Source organism: Saccostrea echinata, unplaced genomic scaffold, assembly GCF_033153115.1.
Source record: "Saccostrea echinata isolate AGI-Se365-2 ecotype Australia unplaced genomic scaffold, CSIRO_AGI_Sech_v1 ptg000014l, whole genome shotgun sequence".
Taxonomy (NCBI): Eukaryota; Metazoa; Mollusca; class Bivalvia; order Ostreida; family Ostreidae; genus Saccostrea; species Saccostrea echinata.
This window is the reverse complement of record NW_026889763.1, coordinates 13,515,001-13,542,142: the sequence shown is the minus strand read 5'-3', so window position 1 is coordinate 13,542,142 and position 27,142 is coordinate 13,515,001. Positions and strand designations below refer to the sequence as shown.

At 34.7% G+C, this 27,142-nt stretch overlaps 3 protein-coding genes across 4 annotated transcripts in view; 2 read left to right on the top strand and 1 right to left on the bottom strand.

The window, feature by feature from the left end:
* The first annotated feature begins 4,606 nt into the window (after window positions 1–4,606).
* Window positions 4,607–5,822, top strand: LOC133187243 (uncharacterized). The gene has a single exon (XM_061322600.1). It carries the CDS (start codon window positions 4,623–4,625, stop codon window positions 5,733–5,735), a length of 1,113 nt encoding a protein of 370 aa, XP_061178584.1. The 5' UTR covers window positions 4,607–4,622; the 3' UTR covers window positions 5,736–5,822.
* Window positions 5,823–6,698: 876 nt separating this feature from the next.
* Window positions 6,699–15,433, top strand: LOC133186770 (MOXD1 homolog 1-like). Its single transcript, XM_061322073.1, has 8 exons — window positions 6,699–7,063; window positions 7,776–7,905; window positions 12,026–12,130; window positions 12,234–12,404; window positions 12,496–12,674; window positions 14,113–14,353; window positions 14,457–14,553; window positions 14,642–15,433. Exons 1-8 carry the CDS (start codon window positions 6,860–6,862, stop codon window positions 15,147–15,149), a joined length of 1,635 nt encoding a protein of 544 aa, XP_061178057.1. The 5' UTR covers window positions 6,699–6,859; the 3' UTR covers window positions 15,150–15,433.
* Window positions 15,434–18,122: 2,689 nt separating this feature from the next.
* Window positions 18,123–27,142, bottom strand: part of LOC133186769 (general transcription factor IIH subunit 1-like) — a 16,271-nt gene continuing 7,251 nt past the window's right edge. For both annotated transcript variants that reach the window (XM_061322072.1, XM_061322071.1), the window contains exons 9-13: window positions 24,605–25,078; window positions 24,240–24,330; window positions 21,976–22,091; window positions 21,055–21,147; window positions 18,123–18,392 (exon numbers count right to left, since the gene is read on the bottom strand). In XM_061322072.1, the coding sequence (XP_061178056.1) occupies window positions 18,306–18,392; window positions 21,055–21,147; window positions 21,976–22,091; window positions 24,240–24,330; window positions 24,605–25,078 (861 nt within the window). In that variant the 3' untranslated portion in view covers window positions 18,123–18,305. The remainder of the gene's footprint in view (window positions 18,393–21,054; window positions 21,148–21,975; window positions 22,092–24,239; window positions 24,331–24,604; window positions 25,079–27,142) is intronic.

Sequence of the window (27,142 nt, the reverse complement as noted above, 5' to 3'; positions counted from 1 at the left end):
CCAACAAAAATGTTATTTGTGACTAAAGTTTAAAAAAAAATGGGCAAACACTTTAAAATCGATAACAACAGATATAAAATATAGGCGCCATTCCCGACGCTGCAGAAACGCCAATAGTTCAACCGACAACGAATCTGATGACAACTTTTTTCACATGAGTTAAAACAAACCTCGGAGATAATGAAAAATTATTTTACTACCTCACGACACGAACTAAAACATCTGTTGACAAAAAGATCGAAGTGGATGTATCAGCTGTTGGGTTTGTTATAATGATAGGGAGAGAAGCTATTACATACAGTCACATGACAGGGTTTACAAGTGTTTATCTCTCACTACAAATTGTTACATGTAATTTACTGTTTTCGTGCAGGCAGTTACGTACTGTACTTGGCAACTGCGACATTAGTTTGGTTACAGTTTGTAGAAGTAATGTTTATATATATTTGTTTACTTTTCTGTATATCGTTGACGTGAAAATACTACGCGAGGGTTCGATTTCCCAATTAAAATTTATCAAATAAAGGAGATGGGCGAACATAGCGTGCAGAAAGCCTTTAGCTTCAGATATATAAAAATCATGTCCAATTTGTGAATTTAGTATTTAGAATACAGTTTTCATTATTGCAATTTATTAAATTATGATAAACAAAACTCTCCTGAGGAAAATTTTCTCGGCAAAATTTATTCTTTCTTTTGAAAAATAATGTGGCATTCTTGGGGTTCGAACCCTAGCAATAAAATTCTTGAGTATAATTTTCTTTCGAGACTAGCACGCTAACCACTTAAACTACACAAGTCATAATGAATAGTGGCATTTAAATCATGTTTGTAATATGACCCTTGAATTAATGGACTTTAAGTATTTCTCGAAAAGATGCAGATGTTATGTCATAAATGTATATTTTGAAGGTATAGTGGGTCTTTGCTCTATATTTTTGGTAACCAAAAAAATGTATATTTTTATGCAAACTTTGAGGATTAACTTTTAAAAAAATGGAGCGAAGAGCCACTCATCTCAAAAAATAGTGTTTCACAGGCAAATAATTTCAATATTTTGAGGGATTTTTGCAAACTGTAGAGATTTTACATATAAGTTTTAATGTTAGATGAAATATCAAGGAAAAATTTGATATGATTGAGATTTAATTTTTAACCTCCATGTTTGTCCTACTATAGGCTTTTTGCTCTTCATGTTCACCCATCTTCTTTATTATCTTTAGTTACCAATTTTTGTAATATTTGGCATGTGAAACTTAATGAATTGGGGGGGGGGGGGGGGCTTCCAAAGCAACAAAAAGTGGAGAGGGACAACCTGCATCTAAATGACAAATTACTATAGCAAAATACTAGTACTACACTCAGAAAAAAAGGGGGTGCCCCTGCCCCCTCCAACCACCCCATCCCCACGTTCTACGGGCCTGTTGTCATTTTCATTTGTGCGATATTCACCGATAAAAGATGAGGGCTATGGGCAGTAGCTCGGAGGTGCACATCATGCATTTATTACAGAAATGACTTCCGAAGATGCGTAGTCTTTTCATGCAGGAATTTTCTGAAAACTCACTTAACTTCACGGCTTCTCAAGGAACTTCTTGAATTTAAAAGATTTTAATTATGACAATTGAATTTGTAAAAATGTCTAAAAGACCTCATTGAAATTACTCTTTTTAAATCTCTAGAATCCAGGAGTTTCTGCAGCTTTTGTACCTTGGGCCCCCAACAAGACTTGTTTTTAAAATGTTAAACAGTTTTACTTTCTTCACAGCATAGCTATTCACAAGTTTAAAATTGTTTTAGGTGTATTTATTTAATAAGAACATTAAAATTACTATAGTAATATCCATAAAATGTTCTTTTTTATCACGAAATTAAGATGTTGATTATGCAAAACACAAGATCTAATAACAATTATGACCAAATTTTATTCTTATTTATAAATGAATAAAAAGCGCAAAGTATCATTGTTCAAACAAATTTATATTTGTTGCAGGCATATGGAACGCCGGGACTGTCTTATCTGAGGATAAAACATTATATGCAGTGTTCTCTTCATTATATGTGGTACTATTTTAATTATATGAAGTAGTTTTTACAGTATATCGTGTGCAACTTCCATTATATACAGTACTTCTTTCATTATATGATGTAGATATGTCATTATATTATGTACATCTATCATTATATGAAGTGGTTTTATCATTATATGAAGTGCTTTTAACATTAAATGCGGTAGATCTAACTTTATATGCAGTAAACACAACAATATATTATGTACTTCTCACATTATATACAGTATATTCATCATTATACGTTGTATTTCTGTTATTATGATGATGCTGATCGTTAAAAATTATGTCCGGTCCTGTTAGCATTCCGTGCGGTAGATTTTGCATTTCGTTATGATGTAGACACAGTATTATATGCGATGCTTTCTTCTTTATGTGTATCATCTTTCGGAAGCTACCTTTCGGAACTCTCTGTTAAAAATTGGTTCTTCTTTTTATCGACCTTGAGAACTCCGACATTTCCTGTTGAATTCAGTACAATAAAAGCATGCGTATATACATTAAAGCAGTTAATAATTAATGCTACGTATAAATAAACAGGTTAGAATGTTTTTTTAAAGATATGAAGTAGGGCAATAGAGTAAAATAGAATCCATTCTATATTTCATAGTATGAAGTAACGAGGGGAGGGGTTGTTGGGTATGATAGAAATATTTTGGGAGTGGAAAAAAAATTGAGGCATTTCTATCTTTTTTGTGAACAATATGACATTCAAAAAGATTATTTCATATATAGGACAATCAATGTCAAAAAAGATATTTAAAAACTAACTGCATTCCTATGCCTTCGAGTAGGCAGGGCTTTAACAACGACTTATAGAAAACACTACAAGTATTATTTTATCTATTTATTTATTTATTTATTTGCTTTTTTAGGGGTGGGATGTGCTAATTTTTCACAATGTAAATTACCCTTTTATCTCTCATTTTATTTTGCCGATATACAGTTTACTATAGAAAACATAGCTACTATGTGCCCTCTCAATTAAAATGTTTGATGACCTTTTTTTTTTTTTTTTTTTTTTTGCTTGTCAAGGAATTTTTGGTAGTTGATAGTGCCCCCTCAACTGAAAATGTATAGCTGTGCCCCCCCCCCCCCAACTGAAATTGCTTCCTACGGACCTGTATATATATATATATATATATATATATATATATATATATATATATATATATATATATATATATATATATATATATATACGTTGTATTACTGAGTAATTTTACCACATACCTTTTTAGAATTAAAATCTTGAAGTACAACCCAGGACTCAATACATTTTATGTTCTGAAAATCGTTTATCTTCTCCTGATACATTACATAACATTCACATAGTATAACTAAAGACAATTTCAGCATTTTTTTATACGTCATAGTTTAACAATTAATGGAACAATAAAATTATTACAGTAATAAGTGCATCTCTCTCTCTCTCTCTCTCGTTGTAAACTACTGAAGTAAGTATAATTATTGATATGACTTCGAAATTCCTTTAATATAGGGATAAATATTATGTCAGTGGTATGTGATTATTCCGCGATGCTTTGGCTGACGCGTGGTTGATTACCAATTATCAAAGATAACCCAAAATCATTAAGAATTTTCATATCTAAGAACGAAAAAAGGTAGAACTTTCTAAATCTAACAAGGGGGGTTCCGAAAGGTAGCTTCCGAAAGATCATACACATAAAGAAGAAAGCACCGCATCTGTGTCTACATCATAACGAAATGCAAAATCTACCGCACGGAATGCTAACAGGACCGGACATAATTTTTAACGATCAGCATCATCATAATAACAGAAATACAACATATAATGATGAATATACTGTATATAATGTGAGAAGTACATAATATATTGTTGTGTTTACTGCATATAAAGTTAGATCTACCGCATTTAATGTTAAAAGCACTTCATATAATGATAAAACCACTTCATATAATGATAGATGTACATAATATAATGACATATCTACATCATATAATGAAAGAAGTACTGTATATAATGGAAGTTGCACACGATATACTGTAAAAACTACTTCATATAATTAAAATAGTACCACATATAATGAAGAGAACACTGCATATAATGTTTAATCTTCATATAAGACAGTCCCGGCGTTCCATACAGGCACTATGTATATCTTTATCGCTGGTACCTTTTATCTTAGGTATCTTTATCGCTGATCTGATCAGTCAGTTCTGAATAAATTAAAAACACAGGCCTGTCCATGGGCAGGACCGAGAAAGTCGTATGCAACAAACAGAATAGGAACATGCTCTACTTCAAAACGTCGTATGATACAAGTAATAACGTATTTCACACGGTAACATTTTGCTGTACACAAGGTTGTTTACAACTTGTATTACCGTATGCTGTACCGTCTCAGAACAAATGGATGAGTCACCCTGTGCTTCTACAGTACATGTACGTAACTTGACTTACCTGACATTTATCTTTGAAGTATAACTTACGTAAAAAATTACATCATTATAAGTATATGACGTCATAAAGGATTCGTTCTCGGAAAAAAAATGAAAAGGCACATTTTTATGCTATGTATGGTTTATTCGGCTTTAATCACGTTAGCTGATTTTAGGGACAGTAAAAATCAGGGGACATTTAGCTGGCTGCATTCAATTCCACGAGATGACCCTCGAGTTCAAGAGGTAATCATGAATCCAATGAGGGAGAAACTTAGACTTGTAGGACCGTTCTTAGCCGCTCACAAGTACTTCGCAGTAGATCCACGATCCATAAATGGACGTGTCGAAAGAAAAGGGGGCTTACATAGAAGTTTTCCCAATCCAAGAATAGTACAGTGGGATCCTAGTATAACGAAGGCTTGCGAGGACGGTGAAGTATCTTGCATAAACGAAATCTACAGGAAAGCCAGCATAGCAAATTCCGTATGGAAGCTTCACGACACCGACAAATACTCTAAACATTCTGTTTTCTCGCCATTCAAAACCGAATTGGAGATGTTTCGTTATCGAGCCACAGCAGTTTACTATATGTGTTGGTTTACAGAACTGAAAAGTGCATTGTTAGCGTACGTTGAAAACCATGAAAAAGGGTGCCTGGATTCTTTGTCAAAAACTGTTGAATCAGGTGGTAAAAAAGTTGTAGATTTTAGATCCAATTATGGCGGAAATCAGTCGGACCCTGTTTCATTGTGGACCTGTGCTTATTTATGGTTTTGTCCAGACCCATGTTACGGAAGAAGTTCAAATGGAAATGTGAAAGACGAAATGTCCGCCAAAACTGACCCACTTAACCCTTGTAAAAATCTAAATGACAAAACCTGCACATGGATCACTGGGAAAAACATTGACTTCGAAGATCTCACTAGAAACAGATTTAATTATTCCTGTGTCTGTGATAAACAGGGATACATATGGAGTCCTAGGTACATGTTTTGCTTTGACCAGGACGAATGCTTTGACCAAGTGGCACAATGTCCTGACGATAAAATCTGCAGAAATACAATTGGTTCATATGATTGTAGCTGCAGGAGGGGATACTTTCAACACGAGATGACTGGAATTTGTGTTCGCAGTCCCATTTTTAAGGGATCACTTGACAAAGTTCGTCAGAGAGCAAAGAAGAAGGAGAAAAATGTTCCATTTTGGGTCAAAATAATGGAAAAAATACTCGGGAAATGACATTTTATTTGCCATTAAAAAAAAACATGCTGATGGAAATAGTTGTTTTTGCAATTTATAACAACTAGTAGATGCAGCTTTAGTCTTTATTTTTTTTTTATAAAGCAATCATGAATCACTATCCAAAAAAGTTCATACATTATACATGTACAATGTAATTTTTTGTGCTAAACTGTTATTGTCGTGAACATTGCATAACGACGACTAAACTTCCGAACAGGTAACTTTACTTTGATCGATGTGCAGTTTTGTACTAATGGCTTGAATTTTGGCTGAAATCCTTATCAGTCTTATTTACATGTCATGTAAAAAGTCTGTTTTACAGAAACATTAGTCATTTATTACATTTAAAGAAGAATTTTAGAACAAAGGTTAGATTTATACAGCTATTAGTTTTCTTTTAATTGCGAAATGCAACCACTATAGAATGCATAGTATTCTGTCTTTATTCTTTAAGTTCGGTGTATATGCATGATCATATAGTTAGACTTAAGCTCTGTTAAAGAAAAATTAATTATCATATTTTGCAATTCATAAACGTGGATAATGTTAAAAATTATTTTTAAAAAATTGAATTTGGGGAAAAAAAGATGATGCGAAAAATTTTACATTTAAATATGTATATTTTCTTTTTCTTTTTTGCAACATTTGTATGTTTTGTAACACAGTCAAAGTTTGAAGTGTTAGCTGGCTCGTTCCAGTTAAGAATTTATGACATGTATTTTGGATATTAAATAATGACAATGTTTTAGTATATATACAGTATGCTATATTACTGCCATTACTTAACGTGACCCCATGTGATTAAATACAACCACAACATAAATATTAACAACTTTCTCAACCAAAAAAGTAATTATTCCTACAATACTTCTCTCAATATAAATATAGACAGTGTGAATTTTCAACAGGTAAGACTTAAATTTTGACGTTGAATGTGTGTTTACTGGATATAATGTAATTCTAAATGCGCACGTCAGACATAAAGAATATATTTTGGCTTCACGTATTTTTCTTTACATTCATCATGTGCAATCCAATTAATTACTTTGAGTGATTAAGTCTTCTCTGGAAACCATGGTTCACTAAACCGAGAGTCAGGACAATTTTCGATTCAAGACCTGATGATGCGCGTACTGGTTTTGATAAGTTTACACCTGCTAACAGTCACTTGGGGATGGCCCTCGTTTAACGACTACATCCCAAATGGTGACAAGGTCCCCAATCCATGCAATCCCTCCCTTATATGGTACGGAGTGGGGCACCTTGGTGCCCATGGCTCGGGACCTAGAAATCAATTTGGGCACGATTTTATAAAAGCAAATAAGGTAAGTTGATTTTACGAAAATTATACATGTACTTTTTTTCAAGATGACATAATATTAATAGGCAAAAGCGGGTACTTTGTTTTGATCTGACCGCTATAATGTTACAAGTCCTAGAAAGTATTATGACATTGTGGTCATTCTGGAGAGGTCATTTACCTATATGTCAAATGTTTATTTACGCTTGTGTCCCACTACAATACACCATTTAGATGACTCTTACACAGCTGACTAAATCTGACCATTCCATGACGTATAAGAAGTTTATACGTTGTTTCCAAAATAAAGGCGTATATGTATAGAGTTGTGTTTTCGACTATTAACATATTTCTCTGATAATTTATTATCATGTCTTTCACCGAAAAGATTAAAATCTACAATCAATAAGCTAATTCGCATCTTTTTATATATGGATTTTTCTGATCAAAACCAAACAAGGTAACCCCCCCCCCCCCCCCAAAAAAAAAATAATGATAATATTAGCCTAGTTATAGTATTACTCCAGCATATTCAGAACCACGTACATTGTACACAGTGTTTACGAATACCATCGTCTCTCGTTTTTAAACACCCTGGATCCACCCTTGCTTTTGTAGAGCAAACGCTTTACAAGTTACCGTATACCCACAATCGTAAGCCGTAATTAAGTTCAAATCCAATTTGTTAATTATGTAAATTTTTAGAGATTTTTTTTCGCTCTTTGGTTTTCCTCCAGAAATGGGGAGACATATGTCGTATGGATTCGGATGGGGACGGTCAGTACAATGGACTAGAGTTGGGAGATCCAGATTGTGAGTGGTCCACCACCAACAGAAATCTGACCCTCCCGGCTTTCTCACATCCAGGTAAGACATGGGCATATCTTGGGAGTAAAATGTTTGTTGTACTAAAAATAAGAGAGAAGATTGGTGAATTAATTATAGAAAAACTTGTACTATGATAAATCAAGCATCTAGCTTTTATCAGCTAAACGTATTCTTGGAATCTGCAGCATTACATACATTTAACCAACGTAAAAGTCGAGTGGGAGTATTTGCCTTTGGTATGTCTCTTCCTCGCTTCATTTCTTAGATTTCATTTTTTCCTCTTTTAAAAAACATTTAGAATCAAAATTTTGTTAAAAATATAGTCAAACTTGATCAAGGAGTTCAATGGTTTAATTTTTGCTTTAGAAGAAAATGACCATGATTCATAAAACTAACAAACAGCCTCGACAGTTTGAAAAAAAGTATATTTCTGAATCGGGGAATAACATTACAACAAGGAAACCGTTTTTGTGTACGTACAGAAAGCCCAGAAAAATTTATTTCAAACAGTTACAACTATTCCAATTAGTTCAAACTGTTCACTGATACAACTTTGTAGGTCCAATGTAATAAGACTCCCCCCCCCCCCATGAACATTTCTGTCCTCCGTTCCTACATCCTTCCGAACTCTCCATTTTTGTGTTTAGCTCATTTACAATTAAGAAACCTGTTTAATATATTTCATCTCAAAGATACATTTAATATAGGTGTAACAATACATCCATATACAAAGATACATTAAATATAGGTGTAACAATACATCCATATATCGATACATTAAATGCAAAATCTTTTTCTCGATATTTTCAGGATGTATGCACTCCGCTTTTTTTTGGTTTTAAAATTATGATGTCTGTGTATACGACAGTTGTAGAAATTATTAAAAATAGAAATGTCAAAATTCTTCTATTTTAGAAATCAAAAAGAAAAACGCTAAAATTAGAATGCTTTAATCTTGGTTTCGGAAAATACTAAATACTAAAGACTTAAATTAAAATAAGATTTTTTGAAAAAGGAACGCTGAAATCAACATTTTCCTTTCTTAAAAACAATTATGGAGGAACCTGTACATTTAAAAACTTGATGTATCATGAAATATTGCGATATTTTTTTTCTTTTCCGGAAATATCGTGATGCATCGTGATACTTTTCCCCCTCACGATACCCCCCCCCCTAACATTTAACAATTTAAGACAACTACTAGTACATGAACAATTTGTGAAGTCCAGTTATCCTTTGACCTTGTGCTCACTTTTCTATATCTTATTTGATATTCATTCATCAATAAACACATCTTGGAAGGTGCTTTTCAATCTTGCCATAATTTTGCGATCCTTTGATGAGAGATGGAGATAACGAACAGTAATCAACTCAAAGGTCCATTGAAACAATACAAATCGGGAGCAGAGCAAACACGGACCTCTAAAAAATTGAACATCAGAAGTGAGATCAGGTGCCATGGAGGATTAAGCATCCCCTGTCGACCGGTCACACCGCCGTGTGCTCATTGTCAAGATCGGGCTAACTAAAAAAAATTCCATAGATAATTCAGTGTTTAAATAATTGCCTAACAATTAGTATGGAAAACGTCAGTCGGCATTCGACTTAATGATAAATTGTATTTGCTGACAAGGTCATTGTATCGACCATAGAACTTGCAAAATGATGAATTGAAACGACACTGGTGATATCCTTGTTTTATCAACTTGTTTGTCAATAGCTTGCCTCGTTTTAGAAATTATTCGTACGTTGAGCATGCTCTTGCGTATCGAATCAACTGGGAGATATAAACCCCATATGCAGGTGATAAGGGCATATTGCTACATAAGTATGGGAAGTTGACGATAGAAAATTTGAAGTCATCACATTTATCATAAAGTTTGTTGTTAGATTACCATTAACGTCTTTTTCTAGTAAAATACCCAAATACGAAACAGGTGTGTCAGACTCTGTGGTATCTTTCATTTAAGGTTCACTGGGATCAAGTATCGAGTTGACATACAATGGAAGTAACTTACGTCGTCGAAATATTTATAAATGTCGAGTAAAAGGTCACAGCAAGTGCCTTCTTCTCATGTATAAATTTTTGATTAATTCTGCTTCCTATGAATACAAATAAAGGTCTGCTAATAACGGGGCACACTTGATACCCATGGGAATTCCGACATATTGTTGGTAGACCTGATCTTCAAACAACTACTTAAATATTGTCAATCAGAAACTCAAGCATGCATGTTTTTAATATCTACTTCAGAGTACCTGTGTGTACAATCAGAATGTTTTTAACAAAATAATTTTGCAAATGACCAATGACAATGTAAGTAAATTTACGAGTTCCAGTTTTATTGAAAAAACAGCTATGCCGGATGTCAAAAAGCCTGGACTTAAATTTTTCGTGGGGAATGGTTGTATAAAGTGCTAGTACCTTTTGGTGTTATTGATTTCGATAAAATTTTGTAATTTCAAAGAAGATGTGCGAACAAGGCGAGTGCAATGCCCATAGTGCAACAAACATGAAGGTGAGAAATTAAAACAAAATTTTCTTTGATATTTCATCTAAAATTAAAGTATACTTTATGTAAAATCTCCATAATTTGCAAAAATCTCATTAAGATTGAAATTATTTGCTTATGAAATAGATACACATACGAGAGAGAGCAAAAAGGATCATTTTCTCATAACACAATTTTTCGATATGAGTGGGTCTTCGCTCCATATTTTTCAAAGTTTATCCTCAAAGTTTGCGAAAAAATCTACATTTTTGGTCAACAAAAACATGGAGCAAAGACCCACTATACCTTAAAAATACACTTTTATGACACAACATTCACATCTTTTCGAGAAAATACTTGAAGTCGATTTAGTCAAGGGTCAAATCACAAACATGATTTAAATGTCATTGTTCATCATGAGCTGTGTAGCGTAGTGGTTAGCGTGTTAGAGGAAAATGATACTTAGGATTTTAATTGCTAGGGTTCAAACCCCACGAATACCACAAAATTTTTTTAATTACAGAATAATTTTTGCAAAGAAAATTTTCCTCAGAAAAGTTTTGTTCATCATAATTTCAATAATGAGAACTTTACTCTAAATACTAAATTCACAATTTGATTTTTTGATTATGATTTTTATATATCTAAGGCTATAGGCATTCTGTGCGCCTTGTGCGCCATTTCCTTTCTAAAAGTTCCTTGAAGTTTTTAAGTATCCACATCTGATTTACACCTCATCTCGAATATATTGTTGTACAGTACTCCTGAAGTTTCTCCTTCACTGCTGTTAATATTTTAGTGAGGAGTTAAGAAAGAGGCTTGGTAGAACATTTACTGGAACCCCTATGTATCTTTGTAAGAATTTTTATGAAGTTTAGGGATCCAGTATAGGTATGGTACCGGTAATTCAAATTCATTTTGATTGTTGAGAATATTAAAAATATTAAAACTAACATAATTATGATTTTGAAGAATTTCCTCCTTAGAAAGGGAGCTATAGGTATAAGTTGGATTACTACTCGCAGAACTAAATCCCAATTCATCTAAAATACAATTAAAATAATATGAGCCTCACAATGTTGTTACCTGCTTTGTCAGCTGAGACCAGTAAATACTGATCGTGTAATCTTTCAAATTCGTTTTTCACCTCTGAATTATTGAAGACAGATTGATAGATGATTTTCATATTGCCCCTCAATTGTCTAAATTCGAGATTTCAATATCCTTCTGATACTTTTAATCCATTCTGACAAAGTGTCAAGATCTTCTTTTTCATGTTTGGTCCATCGCTTGTATTCTTCCACAAAATTCAGAATATTTATGAAATTATGACGCCTCTTGAAAGATCGGGGTTCCCTAAATTTTGGCCCTTTTAAAATATGTGATTTCAGGTCCTCATTATGAACTATATTTACGTCACCAGTAATGACGTGTCCAGAAGGACTCTATTTGTAGGATGAAGAACATGAACACTTTGGAGGATTATGCCTTTATCAAACCGTCCTGATTTCTATTTACTTAGTATTTGGTGTAATGATTGTAGTCGATCAGTCTCTGTAATTATTTTAGCATATACCTGTTTGTCTGTTATAACATCAGTACGACTTCTATAAAAATGTACTCGTAATCTCTTTACCACTAATTTTGCTATTTTTACATCTGGATAGGTATCTGTGAACCGTGGGACAGCCCCAAATGTCTTGCTATGAATGGCTCTTTGGACTGTGATGCTGATAAAGTTTCAACAAAATGTGAACAAATTGATGAACCAGGTTATTTGGTGATTTTGAACTTTAAATTACAATCCTGATATTGTTTTACTTATTTCGATATCATAAATGCAATCTTACTTTTTATATCCCCGTTTCATGGTAGGTGTTAAGAAATACGACATGTTCCTGAACAACTATTCCATTCCGTTAAAAGAGTGGAGCTTTGTTTGTCGAATATTTGATTTGCCAACGCACAAAGACTATCACGTGATAGCATCTAAACCAATCAACCACCAGCATAATCTTTTGAAGAAAGTGGCAGTCTATGGATGCAGTTAGTGTCAATGTACTCTAGATTGTATTTTACTTAGCTATTTCATTTTACTTATTGGCCTTAAGATTAAACGCCTTTATCATGACTGTAGATCCAAACATGGTACGGATAACACGACAGGGGGTCTTCGAATGCTCCTCAATAATTGCCAAGCCTTGTCAAGATCTTATTGCAATAATGACCACTGATCAAATGGACCAGGGCAACTGTTTTCCACGGGACGTAGGGCTCCAGATTGGCAAAACAGGATATAAGCAAATTCTTATGAAGGTATAGCTCGTTTGTTAATGTTGCTGAACTTTTCAAGTGGCTGATCCAGGATTCTTGAAAAGGGGGACCCAACCAGTTCGGGGTCAGGGGTGGGGGCCTAGGGGGCGAAGCCGCTAGAAGCTGTTGGGTTTTAAGAGTTTTAATGAAGTTTTCCAACCTATTTTAGCTATACTTTATGTAAAACTAATGCAATATCCAACAACCACTAATTTTTAATCATTAACCTTACGTATATTTTTGTCACAAAAGGGGGGGGGGGGGTCAAAATTCGCCAGTGTTTTCGTCTAAATATCTGAAGTTACTTATATTTGTTGTCCCTCGCTTTGGCGAAAGCGAAGGGACATTAAATCTCATTTGTCTGTCAGTCTGTATGTCACAAAAACTTTAACCTTGGTCATTCATTAACTTTTGAATGAGAAAAGATAGGGCTTTCATATTTCACATGTGTATTACCTGTGACAAGACCTTTCCAAATATATACTAAAATTTTTGACCCTGTTATCTAACCTAAATGACCTACTTTTCAAAAATTTTAATATTACTTTTACCTTGGTCATAACTTTTGATTGAGAAAAGATAGGGCTTTCATATTTTACATGACTGTGCATTACATGTGACAAGACCTTTACAAATGTACCATGATTTTTGACCACATGACCTATACCTTGAAGTTTGGCGTACTTTTCTAAAATTTTAACATGGTGATAACTTTTGAATGACAGAAGAAAGGATGTTCTTATTTGACAAGTGCACCACCTGTGACAAGAAGTTTCCGAATGAGCTTTGATATTTGACCCTGTGACCTTTGACCTTCAAGTTTGACATAATTTTCAAAAATTTTATCATTGCTGCTAACTTTTGAAGGAGGGAAGGTAGGGCATTCATATTTGACTTGTGCATTACATGTACCAGTGAGAAAACCTTTCCAAATGCACTGATTTTTAACTTCATGACCTTGACTTTGAAGATTGACCTAATTTTCAACAATTTTAACATTGCTGATAACTTTTGAATGGCAGAAGATAGGACATTTATATTTGACATGTGCATTATCTGTTTCAAGACCTTTCTGAATGTACTCTGGTTTTTGACCTCATGATCTCGACCTCTAATATAAGTTTAACCGACAGTCTTTTTCATTTTTTTTTTACATTGGTAAGATCTTTTGAATGAGAGAAGATAGGGCTTTCATATTTTGCATGAGCATTATCTTTGATAACACCTTTCAGAAAAATATATCATTTTTGACTTCATGACCTTGTTCTAGAAGTTTGAGGGACGCACAAACAAGACAGTTGCGATAAATAATTGCATCCACTAAGACACCGAAAGCGGGGGACGAAAATTATTTGAATTTGCTTGTTGCACTTGCTTTGCAACTGATTGATGATTGGATTGTGTCTGTATCTTTGGTGGATTAAACCATTTTCCTTTACAGTGGACATTTGTGAATCCAATGAAAGAACAATCCGTGACACAGGCCGGAATGTCATTGTTTATTACCTCAAATTTGAAGAAATACAACGCCGGGGTGGCGATCCTAGAGGAGACACACTTTAGCATTCCGGGAAATCTCCCTAGCTACTCAGTGTCGTCTGCTTGTCCCAGTTCATGCACCGAGCTCCAAATGAGATCACCAGTAACTATTGTGGCGGGAGTTAACGTTATGAGGCATTATGGTAACTATGACAATTATCTCCTAGTATACTACATTATTCAGTAAAATTAATCACCAGACAACTGATAAAAATTGTTCCTAAAGATAGGTTGAATTCCTTGTAGGTGTTAAACAGCGAGTGGACGTTGAAAGAAATGACAAGATCTACAACTCTATCACAAACGACACCAGCTATGACGTTTTTGACCCTACTGTTTTCTGGTAGGTTGTTATTCAAATATAGGAAGAGACCTGCGGTTTATTTTTTCCCCCTTTAACCAATATCTTATCATTTTTTATACACACTCAGGTACACAACACCTGTGCCGGTTCTTCCCGGTGATATGTTGAAGCTGACTTGTGAGTATAACACCATGAGTGTGCGCAGTGATATCATATGGGGAATGGGCCCAAATCAGGAGCTGTGTAAAACCATCCTTATCTTTTACCCAAAAGAAAACTGGGATGACCATCACTGTGAAAGCTTTAAAAATATCCCACTTTGTGCCTTGGAGGTCGGTGAAGCTGTGTTTGGGTGTACATACCATGGATTTATGACAGCCTTAAATACGAATCCTCTATATAACCTTTCAAAATGTTCAACAATGTCGACATGTACAGATGGATGCCTGCAACAAGTAACAGCTGCCCGAAACACGGCATGTCTCTCAGGAGATATGTACGACTTGTGGAAACTCATGGCGAGGTCTCTGAGAAATAACAAGTTAATTACTCTGTTTAAAGCACTTGTAACCTGTGAAGAGCGATATACCACAGCTTTATTAGAAACAAGGTCTCAAAGTCGTGGTCGAGGATAGCACTTTACACTACTCATAACCGTTAACACTGCATCCTTATCCTCCCAAATTCGAAGACTGACAAGAAAGTGTACTTAGTATTGTATGTTTGTTAAAATCTTTGACCTTGCGTAACTTTTTAATATCTAGATAAAATACCTCAAAATTGATCAAGGTCAATTTTGAGTCAGTTTGACAAGAGATCCGCTTGGTGATTGTTACTCTAGGATTTTTTAAAGTTCTGAAACATTGTTTTATTGTTCAACAAATTTTGCAAGCACATTCATTAAATATGTTTATTTGTTTATACTTGTGATTGAAGAGGATTATGGTACTTAAGACAGTACATTTACATTTCCAAGTATTTTTCCTGAAGATTCTTTGCAAATTAGACAAGAGGCCCATGGGCCACATCGCTCACCTGAGCACACTGGCAAGGCAGAAGCGCAAATCAGTTCAGTATTGAAAAGATTACGGGGGGAAGGGGGGGGGGCTTGAATTTTAAACTACCTGATGATGCTTCCATGTCAATATAACAAATGGCTTTGTTGTACTTGAGATGATTTTTAAAAAAATTTTCCCATATATTCCTTTGTAAAAATTTGATCCCCCATTGTGGCTCCTCCCTATCCCAGGGGTCATCATTTGAACAAACTTGAATCTACACTACCTGAGGATGCTTCCATATCAATATGACTAAACATAGCTTTTCTGTTCTTGAGAAGAAATTTTTTTCTATATGTTCTTATGTAAAACTTTCGATCCCCCTATTGGGCCCACCCTACCCTCGAGGGTCATCATTTGAACAAAACTGAATTTACACTACCTGAGGATGCTTCCATATCAAAATGACTAAACATGATTTTCAGTTCTTGAGAAGAAGATATTTTCCTATATGTTCCTATGCAAAATTTTCGATCCCCCATTATAGCCCATCCCTATTCCCTGGGGTCATCATTTTAACAAACTTGAATCTACACTACCTGAGGATGCTTCCATATCAAAATGACTAATCATGGCTTTGCAGTTCTTCATCAGAAGATATCTTCCTATACATTTCTATTTCAGACTTTTATCCTCCATTGTGGCCCCACCCTAACCCAGGGGGTTATGATTTGAACAAACTTGAATCTACACTACCTGAGGATACTTCCACATAAATATGATCAATCAGGGCTTTGCTGTTATTGAGATGAAGATTTTTAAAGATTTTTCCTATATATTTCTATGTAAAACTTTGATCCTCCATTGTGGCCCCGCCCTACCCCCGGGGGGTCAGGATTTGAACAAACTTGAATCTACACTACCTGAGGATGCTTTCATATAAATATGACCAATTAGGGCTTTGCTGTTATTGAGAAGAAGATTTTTAAAGATTTTTCCTATATATTTCTATGTAAAACTTTGATCCTCCATTGTGGCCCTGCCCTACCCCCGGGGGGTCATGATTTGAACAAACTTGAATCTACACTACCTGAGGATGCTTCCATATAAATATGACTCATCATGGCTTTGCTGTTATTGAGAAGAAGATTTTTAAAGATTTTTCCTATATATTTCTATGTAAAATTTTGATCCTCCACTGTGGCCCCGCCCTACCCCCGGGGGTCATGATTTGAACAAACTTGAATCTACACTACCTGAGGATGCTTTCATATAAATATGACTCATCATGGCTTTGCTGTTCTTGAGAAGAAGATTTTTAAAGGTTTTTCCTATATATTTCTATGTAAAACTTTGATCCTCCACTGTGGCCCCGCCCTACCCCCGGGGGTCATGATTTGAACAAACTTGAATCTACACTACCTGAGGATGCTTCCACATGAGTTTCATCTTCCCTGGCTTTGTGGTTCTTGAGAAGAAGATTTTTAAAAGATGCTATTAATTTTTCACTAATTCTTTATTATCTCCCCTTGAAAGAGGGCGTGGCCCTTCATTTGAACAAAACTTCACCCAAGGATACTTTGTGGCAAGTTTGGTTGAAATTGGCCCAGTGGTTCTTGAGAAGAAGTCGAAAATGTGAAAAGTTTACAGACGGACGGACGGACAGACGGACTACAGACAAAATGTGATCAGAAAAGCTCACTTGAGCCTTCGGCTCAGGTGAGCTAAAAAAGTTTATGTTCTCATGAACTACTGTGGGATGAGTAAGAATTTTTCTATTGTAATGTGATTGAAGTAAAAAAAAATAGTGCAAACTTTTTTTTTCAAAATTGATCGTTGAATAACAAAGATATGTGGCAAGTCATCAGAAAAATAATGTAAATATAAGAGATGAATTTAATTTTTGAGAATTCATGAAGTACATAAACTACAATGCTTCATGCCTGCTTATTCATCATGAAGCGCGTTAGCATATTTTCATGAAGCGTCGTAGTTCATGTCCTCATGACTTCTCAAAAATTAAATTCATCTCTTAAATTAAAGTGCTGAGCCAATTTATATCATTGCTACAAAGTGCCCTTTTATTTCTGATTTACATACATGTATTTATAGCAGCTGAATAGAGCCAATAACCATCTTTCTTAACACTGTTGTATATAAATTCTGTAAAGGGTAGAATGTGCTTATTCACAGAACATGTACACAAAATATAAATGTTCTAAATTCAAGAGGAATTGATTCTTTCTATGGTAGATTCAGATATTGACCAAAATGGAATTCAACCCATAATTTTACATTTTACAACAGCATTTCAATATTTTGCATCGTTTTATTTCTTAATTCATGACAGTATATTATTTGATGAAAATATGTTAAAACTTGATTTATAAGTAATGAAGTATATGTTTTTAATAAGAAGTTAAGGTATTTAGCATCTGGATCAAACGTTTGCACCTTCTCTAATGAGGGAAGAAAAATTAGCTAATTTTCCATACCTACTAATCTATCCGTAACAAAAATACTAAGTTAAAAGTGTGCCTAGCAAAAAATTAGAAGTTTCACTTAATTTGCCAGTTTCTTCAAAAATTTATAAAACAAAGTAACACTATCCCATCTGTAAATTTCAATTTATTGCATGATAGATGTGCACATTTTAAATAACAAAAACCTGGGACAGATGAAAATATGATTTATGAAGAATCTCCTTTCATGAAATGGGAAATCACAGACAAGAGCCTTGATTGTCCTCACGGGGGATTATGCTTCCAGAAACCATCACAGTCTGCTGACCTTTCACCTCTTGCTAGTGGACTTCCTGGTCTGCCACATATCATACTTCCTGTTTGCTGTAGCTAGTAGTTCCTCCATATGACCAGTCAGCTGTGGAATACAATTATCACTGTATTCTGGTATGTGTTTCATATAAAAATCTGTTACCCCTAAATGGGAGATCTTTTTACAGAAAAATGACATAATATGGTGCATAGTACATAATAATCACAATTAGTGTTTTAGCAATCTCTCTGAATGGGAAATCTCTTCACAGGAGTGCATGTATAAATTTGGTGTTTCATGATACTAAAGAAAGGATAGTACGTCTACAGATAGGAAACATGACCTTTGAGTGTGTAGTGATACTCCTGAATGGGAAACACATGTATTTATATTGGAATGGGAATATATACTTGTCACTTATCAGACTTGCCTCTAGTGTGTAGTGATACTCCTGAATGGGAAATATAAATAGGAAATCAGACTTATGTTTAGTGTGCAGTGATACTCCTGGACAGGAATAATAAATAGGAAATCAGACTTATGTTTAGTGTGCAGTGATACTCCTGAACGGGAATTATAAATAGGAAATCAGACTTATGTTTAGTGTGCAGTGATACTCCTGAAGGAATTATAAATAGGAAATCAGACTTATGTTTAACGTGTAGTGATACTCCTGAACAGGAATTATAAGTAGGAAATCAGACTTATGTTTAGTGTGTAGTGATACTCCTGAACTGGAATTATAAATAGGAAATCAGACTCATGTTTAACGTGTAGTGATACTCCTGAATGGGAATTATAAATAGCCATTATAGGAAATCAGACTTATGTTTAGTGTGTAGTGATACACCTGAAGGAATTATAAATAGGAAATCAGACTTATGTTTAGTGTGCAGTGATACTCCTGAATGGGAATTATAAATAGGAAATCAGACTTATGTTTAGTGTGTAGTGATACACCTGAAGGAATTATAAATAGGAAATCAGACTTATGTTTAGTGTGTAGTGATACTCCTGAACAGGAATTATAAATAGGAAATCAGACTTATGTTTAGTGTGCAGTGATACTCCTGAACGGGAATTATAAATAGGAAATCAGACTTATGTTTAGTGTGCAGTGATACTCCTGAACAGGAATTATAAATAGGAAATCAGACTTATGTTTAGTGTGCAGTGATACTCCTGAACGGGAATTATAAATAGGAAATCAGACTTATGTTTAGTGTGTAGTGATACTCCTGAACGGGAATTATAAATAGGAAATCAGACTTATGTTTAGTGTGCAGTGATACACCTGAAGGAATTATAAATAGGAAATCAGACTTATGTTTAGTGTGTAGTGATACTCCTGAACAGGAATTATAAATAGGAAATCAGACTTATGTTTAGTGTGCAGTGATACTCCTGAACGGGAATTATAAATAGGAAATCAGACTTATGTTTAGTGTGCAGTGATACTCCTGAACAGGAATTATAAATAGGAAATCAGACTTATGTTTAGTGTGTAGTGATACTCCTGAACAGGAATTATAAATAGGAAATCAGACTTATGTTTAGTGTGCAGTGATACTCCTGAACGGGAATTATAAATAGGAAATCAGACTTATGTTTAGTGTGTAGTGATACACCTGAACGAATTATAAATAGGAAATCAGACTTATGTTTAGTGTGCAGTGATACTCCTGAAGGAATTATAAATAGGAAATCAGACTTATGTTTAGTGTGCAGTGATACTCCTAAACGGGAATTATAAATAGGAAATCAGACTAATGTTTAACATGTAGTGATACTCCTGAATGGGAATTATAAATAGGAAATCAGACTTATGTTTAGTGTGTAGTGATACACCTGAAGGAATTATAAATAGGAAATCAGGCTTATGTTTAGTGTGTAGTGATACACCTGAAGGAAATATAAATAGGAAATCAGACTTATGTTTAGTGTGTAGTGATACTCCTGAACGGGAATTATAAATAGGAAATCAGACTTATGTTTAACGTGTAGTGATACTCCTGAATGGGAATTATAAATAGGAAATCAGACTTATGTTTAGTGTGTAGTGATACACCTGAAGGAATTATAAATAGGAAATCAGACTTATGTTTAGTGTGTAGTGATACTCCTGAACAGGAATTATAAATAGGAAATCAGACTTATGTTTAGTGTGTAGTGATACTCCTGAACGGGAATTATAAATAGGAAATCAGACTCATGTTTAGTCTGCAGTGATACTCCTGAACGGGAATTATAAATAGGAAATCAGACTTATGTTTAGTGTGTAGTGATACTCCTGAACGGGAATTATAAATAGGAAATCAGACTCATGTTTAGTCTGCAGTGATACTCCTGAACGGGAATTATAAATAGGAAATCAGACTTATGTTAAGTATGTAGTGATACACCTGAAGGAATTATAAATAGGAAATCAGACATGTTTAGTGTGTAGTGATACTCCTGAACGGGAATTATAAATAGGAAAGTAGACTTATGTTTAGTGTGCAGTGATACTCCTGAACGGGAATTATAAATAGGAAATCAGACTTATGTTTAGTGTGTAGTGATACACCTGAAGGAATTATAAATAGGAAATCAGACTTATGTTTAGTGTGCAGTGATACTCCTGAACGGGAATTATAAATAGGAAATCAGACTTATGTTTACTGTGTAGTGATACTCCTGAATGGGAATTATAAATAGGAAATCAGACTTAAGTTTAGTGTGTAGTGATACTCCTGAATGGGAAAAATAAATAGGAAATCAGGCTCACGTTTAATGTATAGTGATACTCCTGAAGTTTTTCCTTCAGTGGAATAAGCTTTGCCATTTGAAACCTATCAAGCGTTGACTTCATTCTTATAACCTTCAATACAAAGAAAATAAAAATATATTTGAATGTAGTTCAAAATAACATGAAGATTTATCATCCACAAAGAAAAAATCAAAAGCCTGAAAGGCTTCAGTGGTGTCGAACTTGAAAAACAATTGCAAAAGTTCTTTCTGAATTTGATATAAATTTTAACTTTAAACAAAATGTCACAATTACAGTTTTGGTTGCGTAAACTTCTGATGGCGATTTCGATACGACGCTAGCTAGATGACATTCGAGCTCTGCTCACTCGACGCCATAAAAATAGATAAACCTTACAACCAGAGAAAAAAAATGTAAAAGTCTCTTAAAAGCTGAGGATGAAAATAAATAAGAAAATTATATACAACTTATATTCATTCATGTATAAAATTCAATATATACAAGTATATGAAATCAAAATATTAGGAACTTATGTTAATTTCTGATGGTAATGGATAGCTAGATCTTCATGCAATGATTAAACTTAATGCCTCATAGATGACTGATACATGTATCAGTAAATACAGAATAGGAAAACCTTTAGAGTGTCATCCTTTACCAAGGGAAATACTAATAATCCAGCAGTTTTGAAGTGGGACAAAACAACATGGGAAATCTTTACCAATGAAATGCACAGTTCAGTATGCTGGCAGATACATGTACTAATCTACTATGGCATTACTTTACTTCAAACATGTCTTCTTGTACAGCTAAAATAAATCTTCTACTGAAAGATGCAACGAAAATCTTTTGGCCATCCTAGATTAAGGTCAACAATATCCTTACAATACAAGGATTTACAATCAGGATGCTTGGACAGATGGCCTTTGTATCCCATACCTTTTCCTCCAGTGATTTGGATGACACAGGGAAACAGGTCCAGAAATGTCGGAGTAGCTCCAGCAGGGCACTGTAGTTGGCCCTTACCTCCTCCTGTACGTCTTGTGGGACTATCTCTGTCAACAATCAGGCTCAAATTTAGTCAAAAGAAGAAAACTCATACTGTCATTTGTATGAAAAAAAAAGAAGAGACACACAAGGTACATGGATTTACATTTCAGAAATATTATAGCTCATATTGATTTTGTGCATGTAATACAATGAATATTTTACATCCAGGGATGGGGTCAATTAATTTCAAAAGTAATCAATTGTGGTGGTCAGATGAGTTTGATCATTGGTGGCCAGACAGCTCAGTTGGTGATTCATCAATACAGTAGTCAAGCTCAATTACAGGTGACTCTTGATCTCTCGAAGTTCAAGGGACCGCAAGAAAAGTTCTCGAGATCGAGGGGTTCGAGAGATAGAAAGTGAATAAAATCCGGAATTTTCAGTTCCGATTATCATTGTTCCACTATTATAAATACCAGAAGTATATGATGATAATATCATTGCACGTTTTCATTCGTATTTAATAGGTAATTCACTTGATTTCAACAGATTTCAACAACAATGATCGTATTTTGAATAAATAAAATGATCTCTTTAAGTTTCAATATTTATTTGTTCTCATTTCATGATTACATGAATCCCGAATAGCAATCGTCGGTGTTGCTACCCCCGGGGCTTGATCGGGTCACCAGATTTCTCATATTAAATCGGTATTCAATTCTTGTGCAATGTTTGTCATACTGGGATTATGTAGACTCTAATAAAACTTTTATTATAATCTATGGAAAATTATTGACACGTCTCTTAAATTGTTTTCTAAAAATTATCGTCTCGTTGTCATGTCAAAATATGATGGGAAGCAATTCGTTTATAATTTACAAATTATAACCAATTAATTATATCAACACTCGGATACTCACAGGTATAGTGTCATCTATGTAAACACCCAATTAATGCCTCCATGCCAGCCCCAGGCGCTCACTGTTATCCAGGTAAGTCCAAGATGCATTAATTTAATGCTTGATTGGCGTGTACACTCGTGCAATCAAAACTTCGAGAGATAGAGAGTAAAATACAATGAAATGTATATAATGGGACCCAGGTCTTGGTTCAAGAGATTGAGAACTTCGAGAGATCGGAAGTAAATTTGCTTAGTTATATAGAGGAAAAAAAAACGGGACCGGAGGTTCAAGAGATCGAGAACTTCGAGAGATCAGAGTTCGAGCCATCAAGAGTCACCTGTATTCTTACTATAGGAATGTAATGATACAGCTAAAGTGTATTGTGATATATAATAATATTGGGGTTGTATAATGATATGTAGTGCAAATATTTCACCTTTCACAAGTTTTTATATCATTTGTGCATCTCTGTTCTGAATTAAGAAACTATCACAGTGTGAAAGGAAAAAGTTTAAGATTATTTCATCAAGTTCAGGAATACATTTAATATGTAACATTTAATAAGCTCTCCACACAATACAACAGCATTAGTTAATCAATTTATTAGGGATGTCAATTTTGTCAATAATTCATATTCGAATATTCAATGAAAGTATTCGAATATTCGATAAAATAAATAAAATCTGGTTTATTTTAAATATGCATCATCCTACTCTAATGAAAGGTTTAGCATAGGTATTCTTATATTGGAAGTAAAATTGTGTGAAGGCTTTTGTAGGTGTACAATAAGGAATTCCATTTGACATTTGTCAATGTTTGAAATAAGTAATTGATTTAAATGTAGAAAAGTATGATTTTAACAAATTTAATAATTTAATAAATTTATAGTAGCTCCAATTGAGGAACCAGTCATCTTACCAAAGGCAGGATAGTCGTATACTGTATAGATTTCAATAAGTGTAATTAATTACAATTATGAGCCTAATAGGAGATATGATAATAATCTATGATAAAATATTTTAAAAATAAAAACAAATATCATCATTAATTTGTAATGTAGATGATAAAAGTATTCAGGTTAAACGTATCACAAGGCGGCAACCTTAACTGTGAAAATGACACCTATGTTAATATATGTACATACTGACCACTTGCAAAGTAATCCCTATGTGTCTGCCAGAATCAGCAGCAACACAAATAAGAAGTAAACAAAATCTATCTCAATGCTGAATAAACATGTAAGTCCTGAAAAATATCTAAGACCCATCATGCCTCAATATTCTACTATATAATCAAGTTTTCTTTACTCACGATTCAGCTGTTGATGACTTGTTCCTTTCATTAATGCCCCTCCTGGTGATAATTCACTGAGTATCACAATGGCCCGGGACCCCTGAAGTACCTAAATAATAAAAAACACCTCTACAGATGGTCACAATGTAAAGGCTCAATATGAACTATTTCACAGCAAAGAAAAACTGGGTACATGCTACATGCCCAGTTCTAAAATGACCATTAAACACCACCCTCTAAATAAGCATCCATAGTCACCTCACTGATTAAAACCATTGTAACAGTTTCATTTTTAAATGCAATTGATATTTAAATATATAATCAAACATGCAGTCAGTTATTTTTTTAAAGACTGACATATGAGAAAAATACAATTGACCTACATTTGAGAGATCAGACGACCAGTGATGGACGTCACGCATCACTGACTCTGATGCATGAACGAGATCCTCACTTGTTGTATATCGAGACACAGTGACTGGTGTTGGCCCATGTAAATATCCCTCCATCTTATGTAATTGAAGATTCACATTCTTTTTACTACTTGTGTCCTTTAGATCATCCATATGAATTTTTTCCTGAAGTCTTTGTTTTTTCACAGCTGGTTCCCAGTAGGCTTTACTGGTACCTGGCCCAGATTCTTCTCTGGCCACTCCATTCACCTTTGGAGCATCACTGCCATTTTGAGTATTACTCCGCTGTGAAGCATTGTCTTTCTGACTTGAGTTCTCAGCACTTTGTGATCCTTTTGCACAAGCCTTTAGCACCATTGTTGAGTGATGATTAAACCTCCGAATCATTGTTCCATTCGTCACATTACTACTTATCCTAGTGTCTTCTGTCTGTCCTCGATAGTCCTGGACATAAAATTATAAACCTCACTAAAAGATCCTCCCAGTAAACAAAACATAGGTATACAGAGATTACAGAGCTCACCTCAACGAATGTTGTCTTCAAGTAAGGCAAAGTCCCACAATAAACTAATAATCTAGTAGTGTGCATCCCTAGATGAAACATTTATGCAATTTTGGTCTGATAGGACTTGCAGTTACTTGGGAATGGACTTATCTAAAACCTTTAAACTAGTCACTCATCCAGACAAGAGGCCCATGGGCCACATCGCTCACCTGAGCACATTGGCTAGGCAAAAGCACAAATCAGTTCAGTATTGAAAAGATTACCACCGGGGGGGGGGGGGGGGGGGGGGGGGGGGGGCTTGAATTTTAAACTACCTGATGATGCTTCCATATCAATATAAGAAATGGCTTTCTTGTACTTGAGAAGATGTTCAAAAAAATTTCCCATATATTCCTTTTTAAAAATTTGATCCCCCATTGTGGCTCCTCCCTATCCCAGGGGTCATCATTTGAACAAATTTGAATCTACACTACCTGAGGATGCTTCCAAGATATTATCCTATATATTTCTATTTAAGACTTTGATCCTCCATTGTGGCCCCGCCCTACCCCCGGGGGTCATGATTTGAACAAACTTGAATCTACACTACCTGAGGATGCTTCCATATAAATATGACTCAACATGTCTTTGCTGTTCTTGAGAAGAAGATTTTTAAAGGTTTTTCATATATATTTCTATGTAAAACTTTGATCCTCCATTGTGGCCCCGCCATTACCCCGGGGGTCATGATTTGAACAAACTTGAATCTACACTACCTGAGGATGCTTCTATATTAATATGACTCATTATGGCTTTGCTGTTCTTGAGAAGAAGATTTTTAAAGGTTTTTCCTATATATTTCTATGTAAAACTTTGATCCTCCATTGTGGCCCCGCCCTACCCCCGGGGGTCATGATTTGAACAAACTTGAATCTACACTACCTGAGGATGCTTCTATATTAATATGACTCATTATGGCTTTGCTGTTCTTGAGAAGAAGATTTTTAAAGGTTTTTCCTATATATTTCTATGTAAAACTTTGATCCTCCATTGTGGCCCCGCCCTACCCCCGGGGGTCATGATTTGAACAAACTTGAATCTACACTACCTGAGGATGCTTCCATATAAATATGACTCAACATGTCTTTGCTGTTCTTGAGAAGAAGATTTTTAAAGGTTTTTCCTATATATTTCTATGTAAAACTTTGATCCTCCATTGTGGCCCCGCCCTACCCCCGGGGGTCATGATTTGAACAAACTTGAATCTACACTACCTGAGGATGCTTCTATATTAATATGACTCATTATGGCTTTGCTGTTCTTGAGAAGAAGATTTTTAAAGGTTTTTCCTATATATTTCTATGTAAAACTTTGATCCTCCATTGTGGCCCCGCCCTACCCCCGGGGGTCATGATTTGAACAAACTTGAATCTACACTACCTGAGGATGCTTCCACATGAGTTTCATCTTTCCTGGCCCTGTGGTTCTTGAGAAGAAGATTTTTAAAAGATGCTATTAATTTTTCACTAATTCTTTATTATCTCCCCTTGAAAAAGGGCGTGGCCCTTCATTTTTACAAATTTGAATCCCCTTCACCCAAGGATACTTTGTGGCAAGTTTGGTTGAAATTGGCCCAGTGGTTCTTGAGAAGAAGTCGAAAATGTTAAAAGTTTACAGACAGACAGACAGACGGACAGACAGACAGACGGACGCCGGACAAAAAGTGATCAGAAAAGCTCACTTGAGCCTTCGGCTCAGGTGAGCTAAAAATGTAAGTCAAATCCAGCATCTGAAGCAAGTTTGAGAGTGTTCATCCCTTGATGCATCATCCATGCAAGTTTGGTCAATATAGGACTTATAGTTACTTGGAAATGAGATCTGCTCCAAAAACTTTAACCTGCTCCAAAAACATTAATTTGGTCATTCTTATGCTGAACTTGCAGCATCTTGTCTGGTACAATGAAACACACTAGAGGCATCCTAGATGCATCTCTGATTAATAGAGGGCATAGAAGTACTTGGAG

Coding starts and splice junctions, on each gene's coding strand:
- LOC133187243 (XM_061322600.1), top strand. CDS start 4,623: ATGCTATGTATGGTTTATTCGGCTTTAATCACGTTAGCTGATTTTAGG.
- LOC133186770 (XM_061322073.1), top strand. CDS start 6,860: ATGATGCGCGTACTGGTTTTGATAAGTTTACACCTGCTAACAGTCACT. Junction 12,131..12,233: donor TGAACAAATTGATGAACCAG/GTTATTTGGTGA, acceptor GTTTCATGGTAG/GTGTTAAGAAATACGACATG. Junction 12,675..14,112: donor ATAAGCAAATTCTTATGAAG/GTATAGCTCGTT, acceptor TTTCCTTTACAG/TGGACATTTGTGAATCCAAT.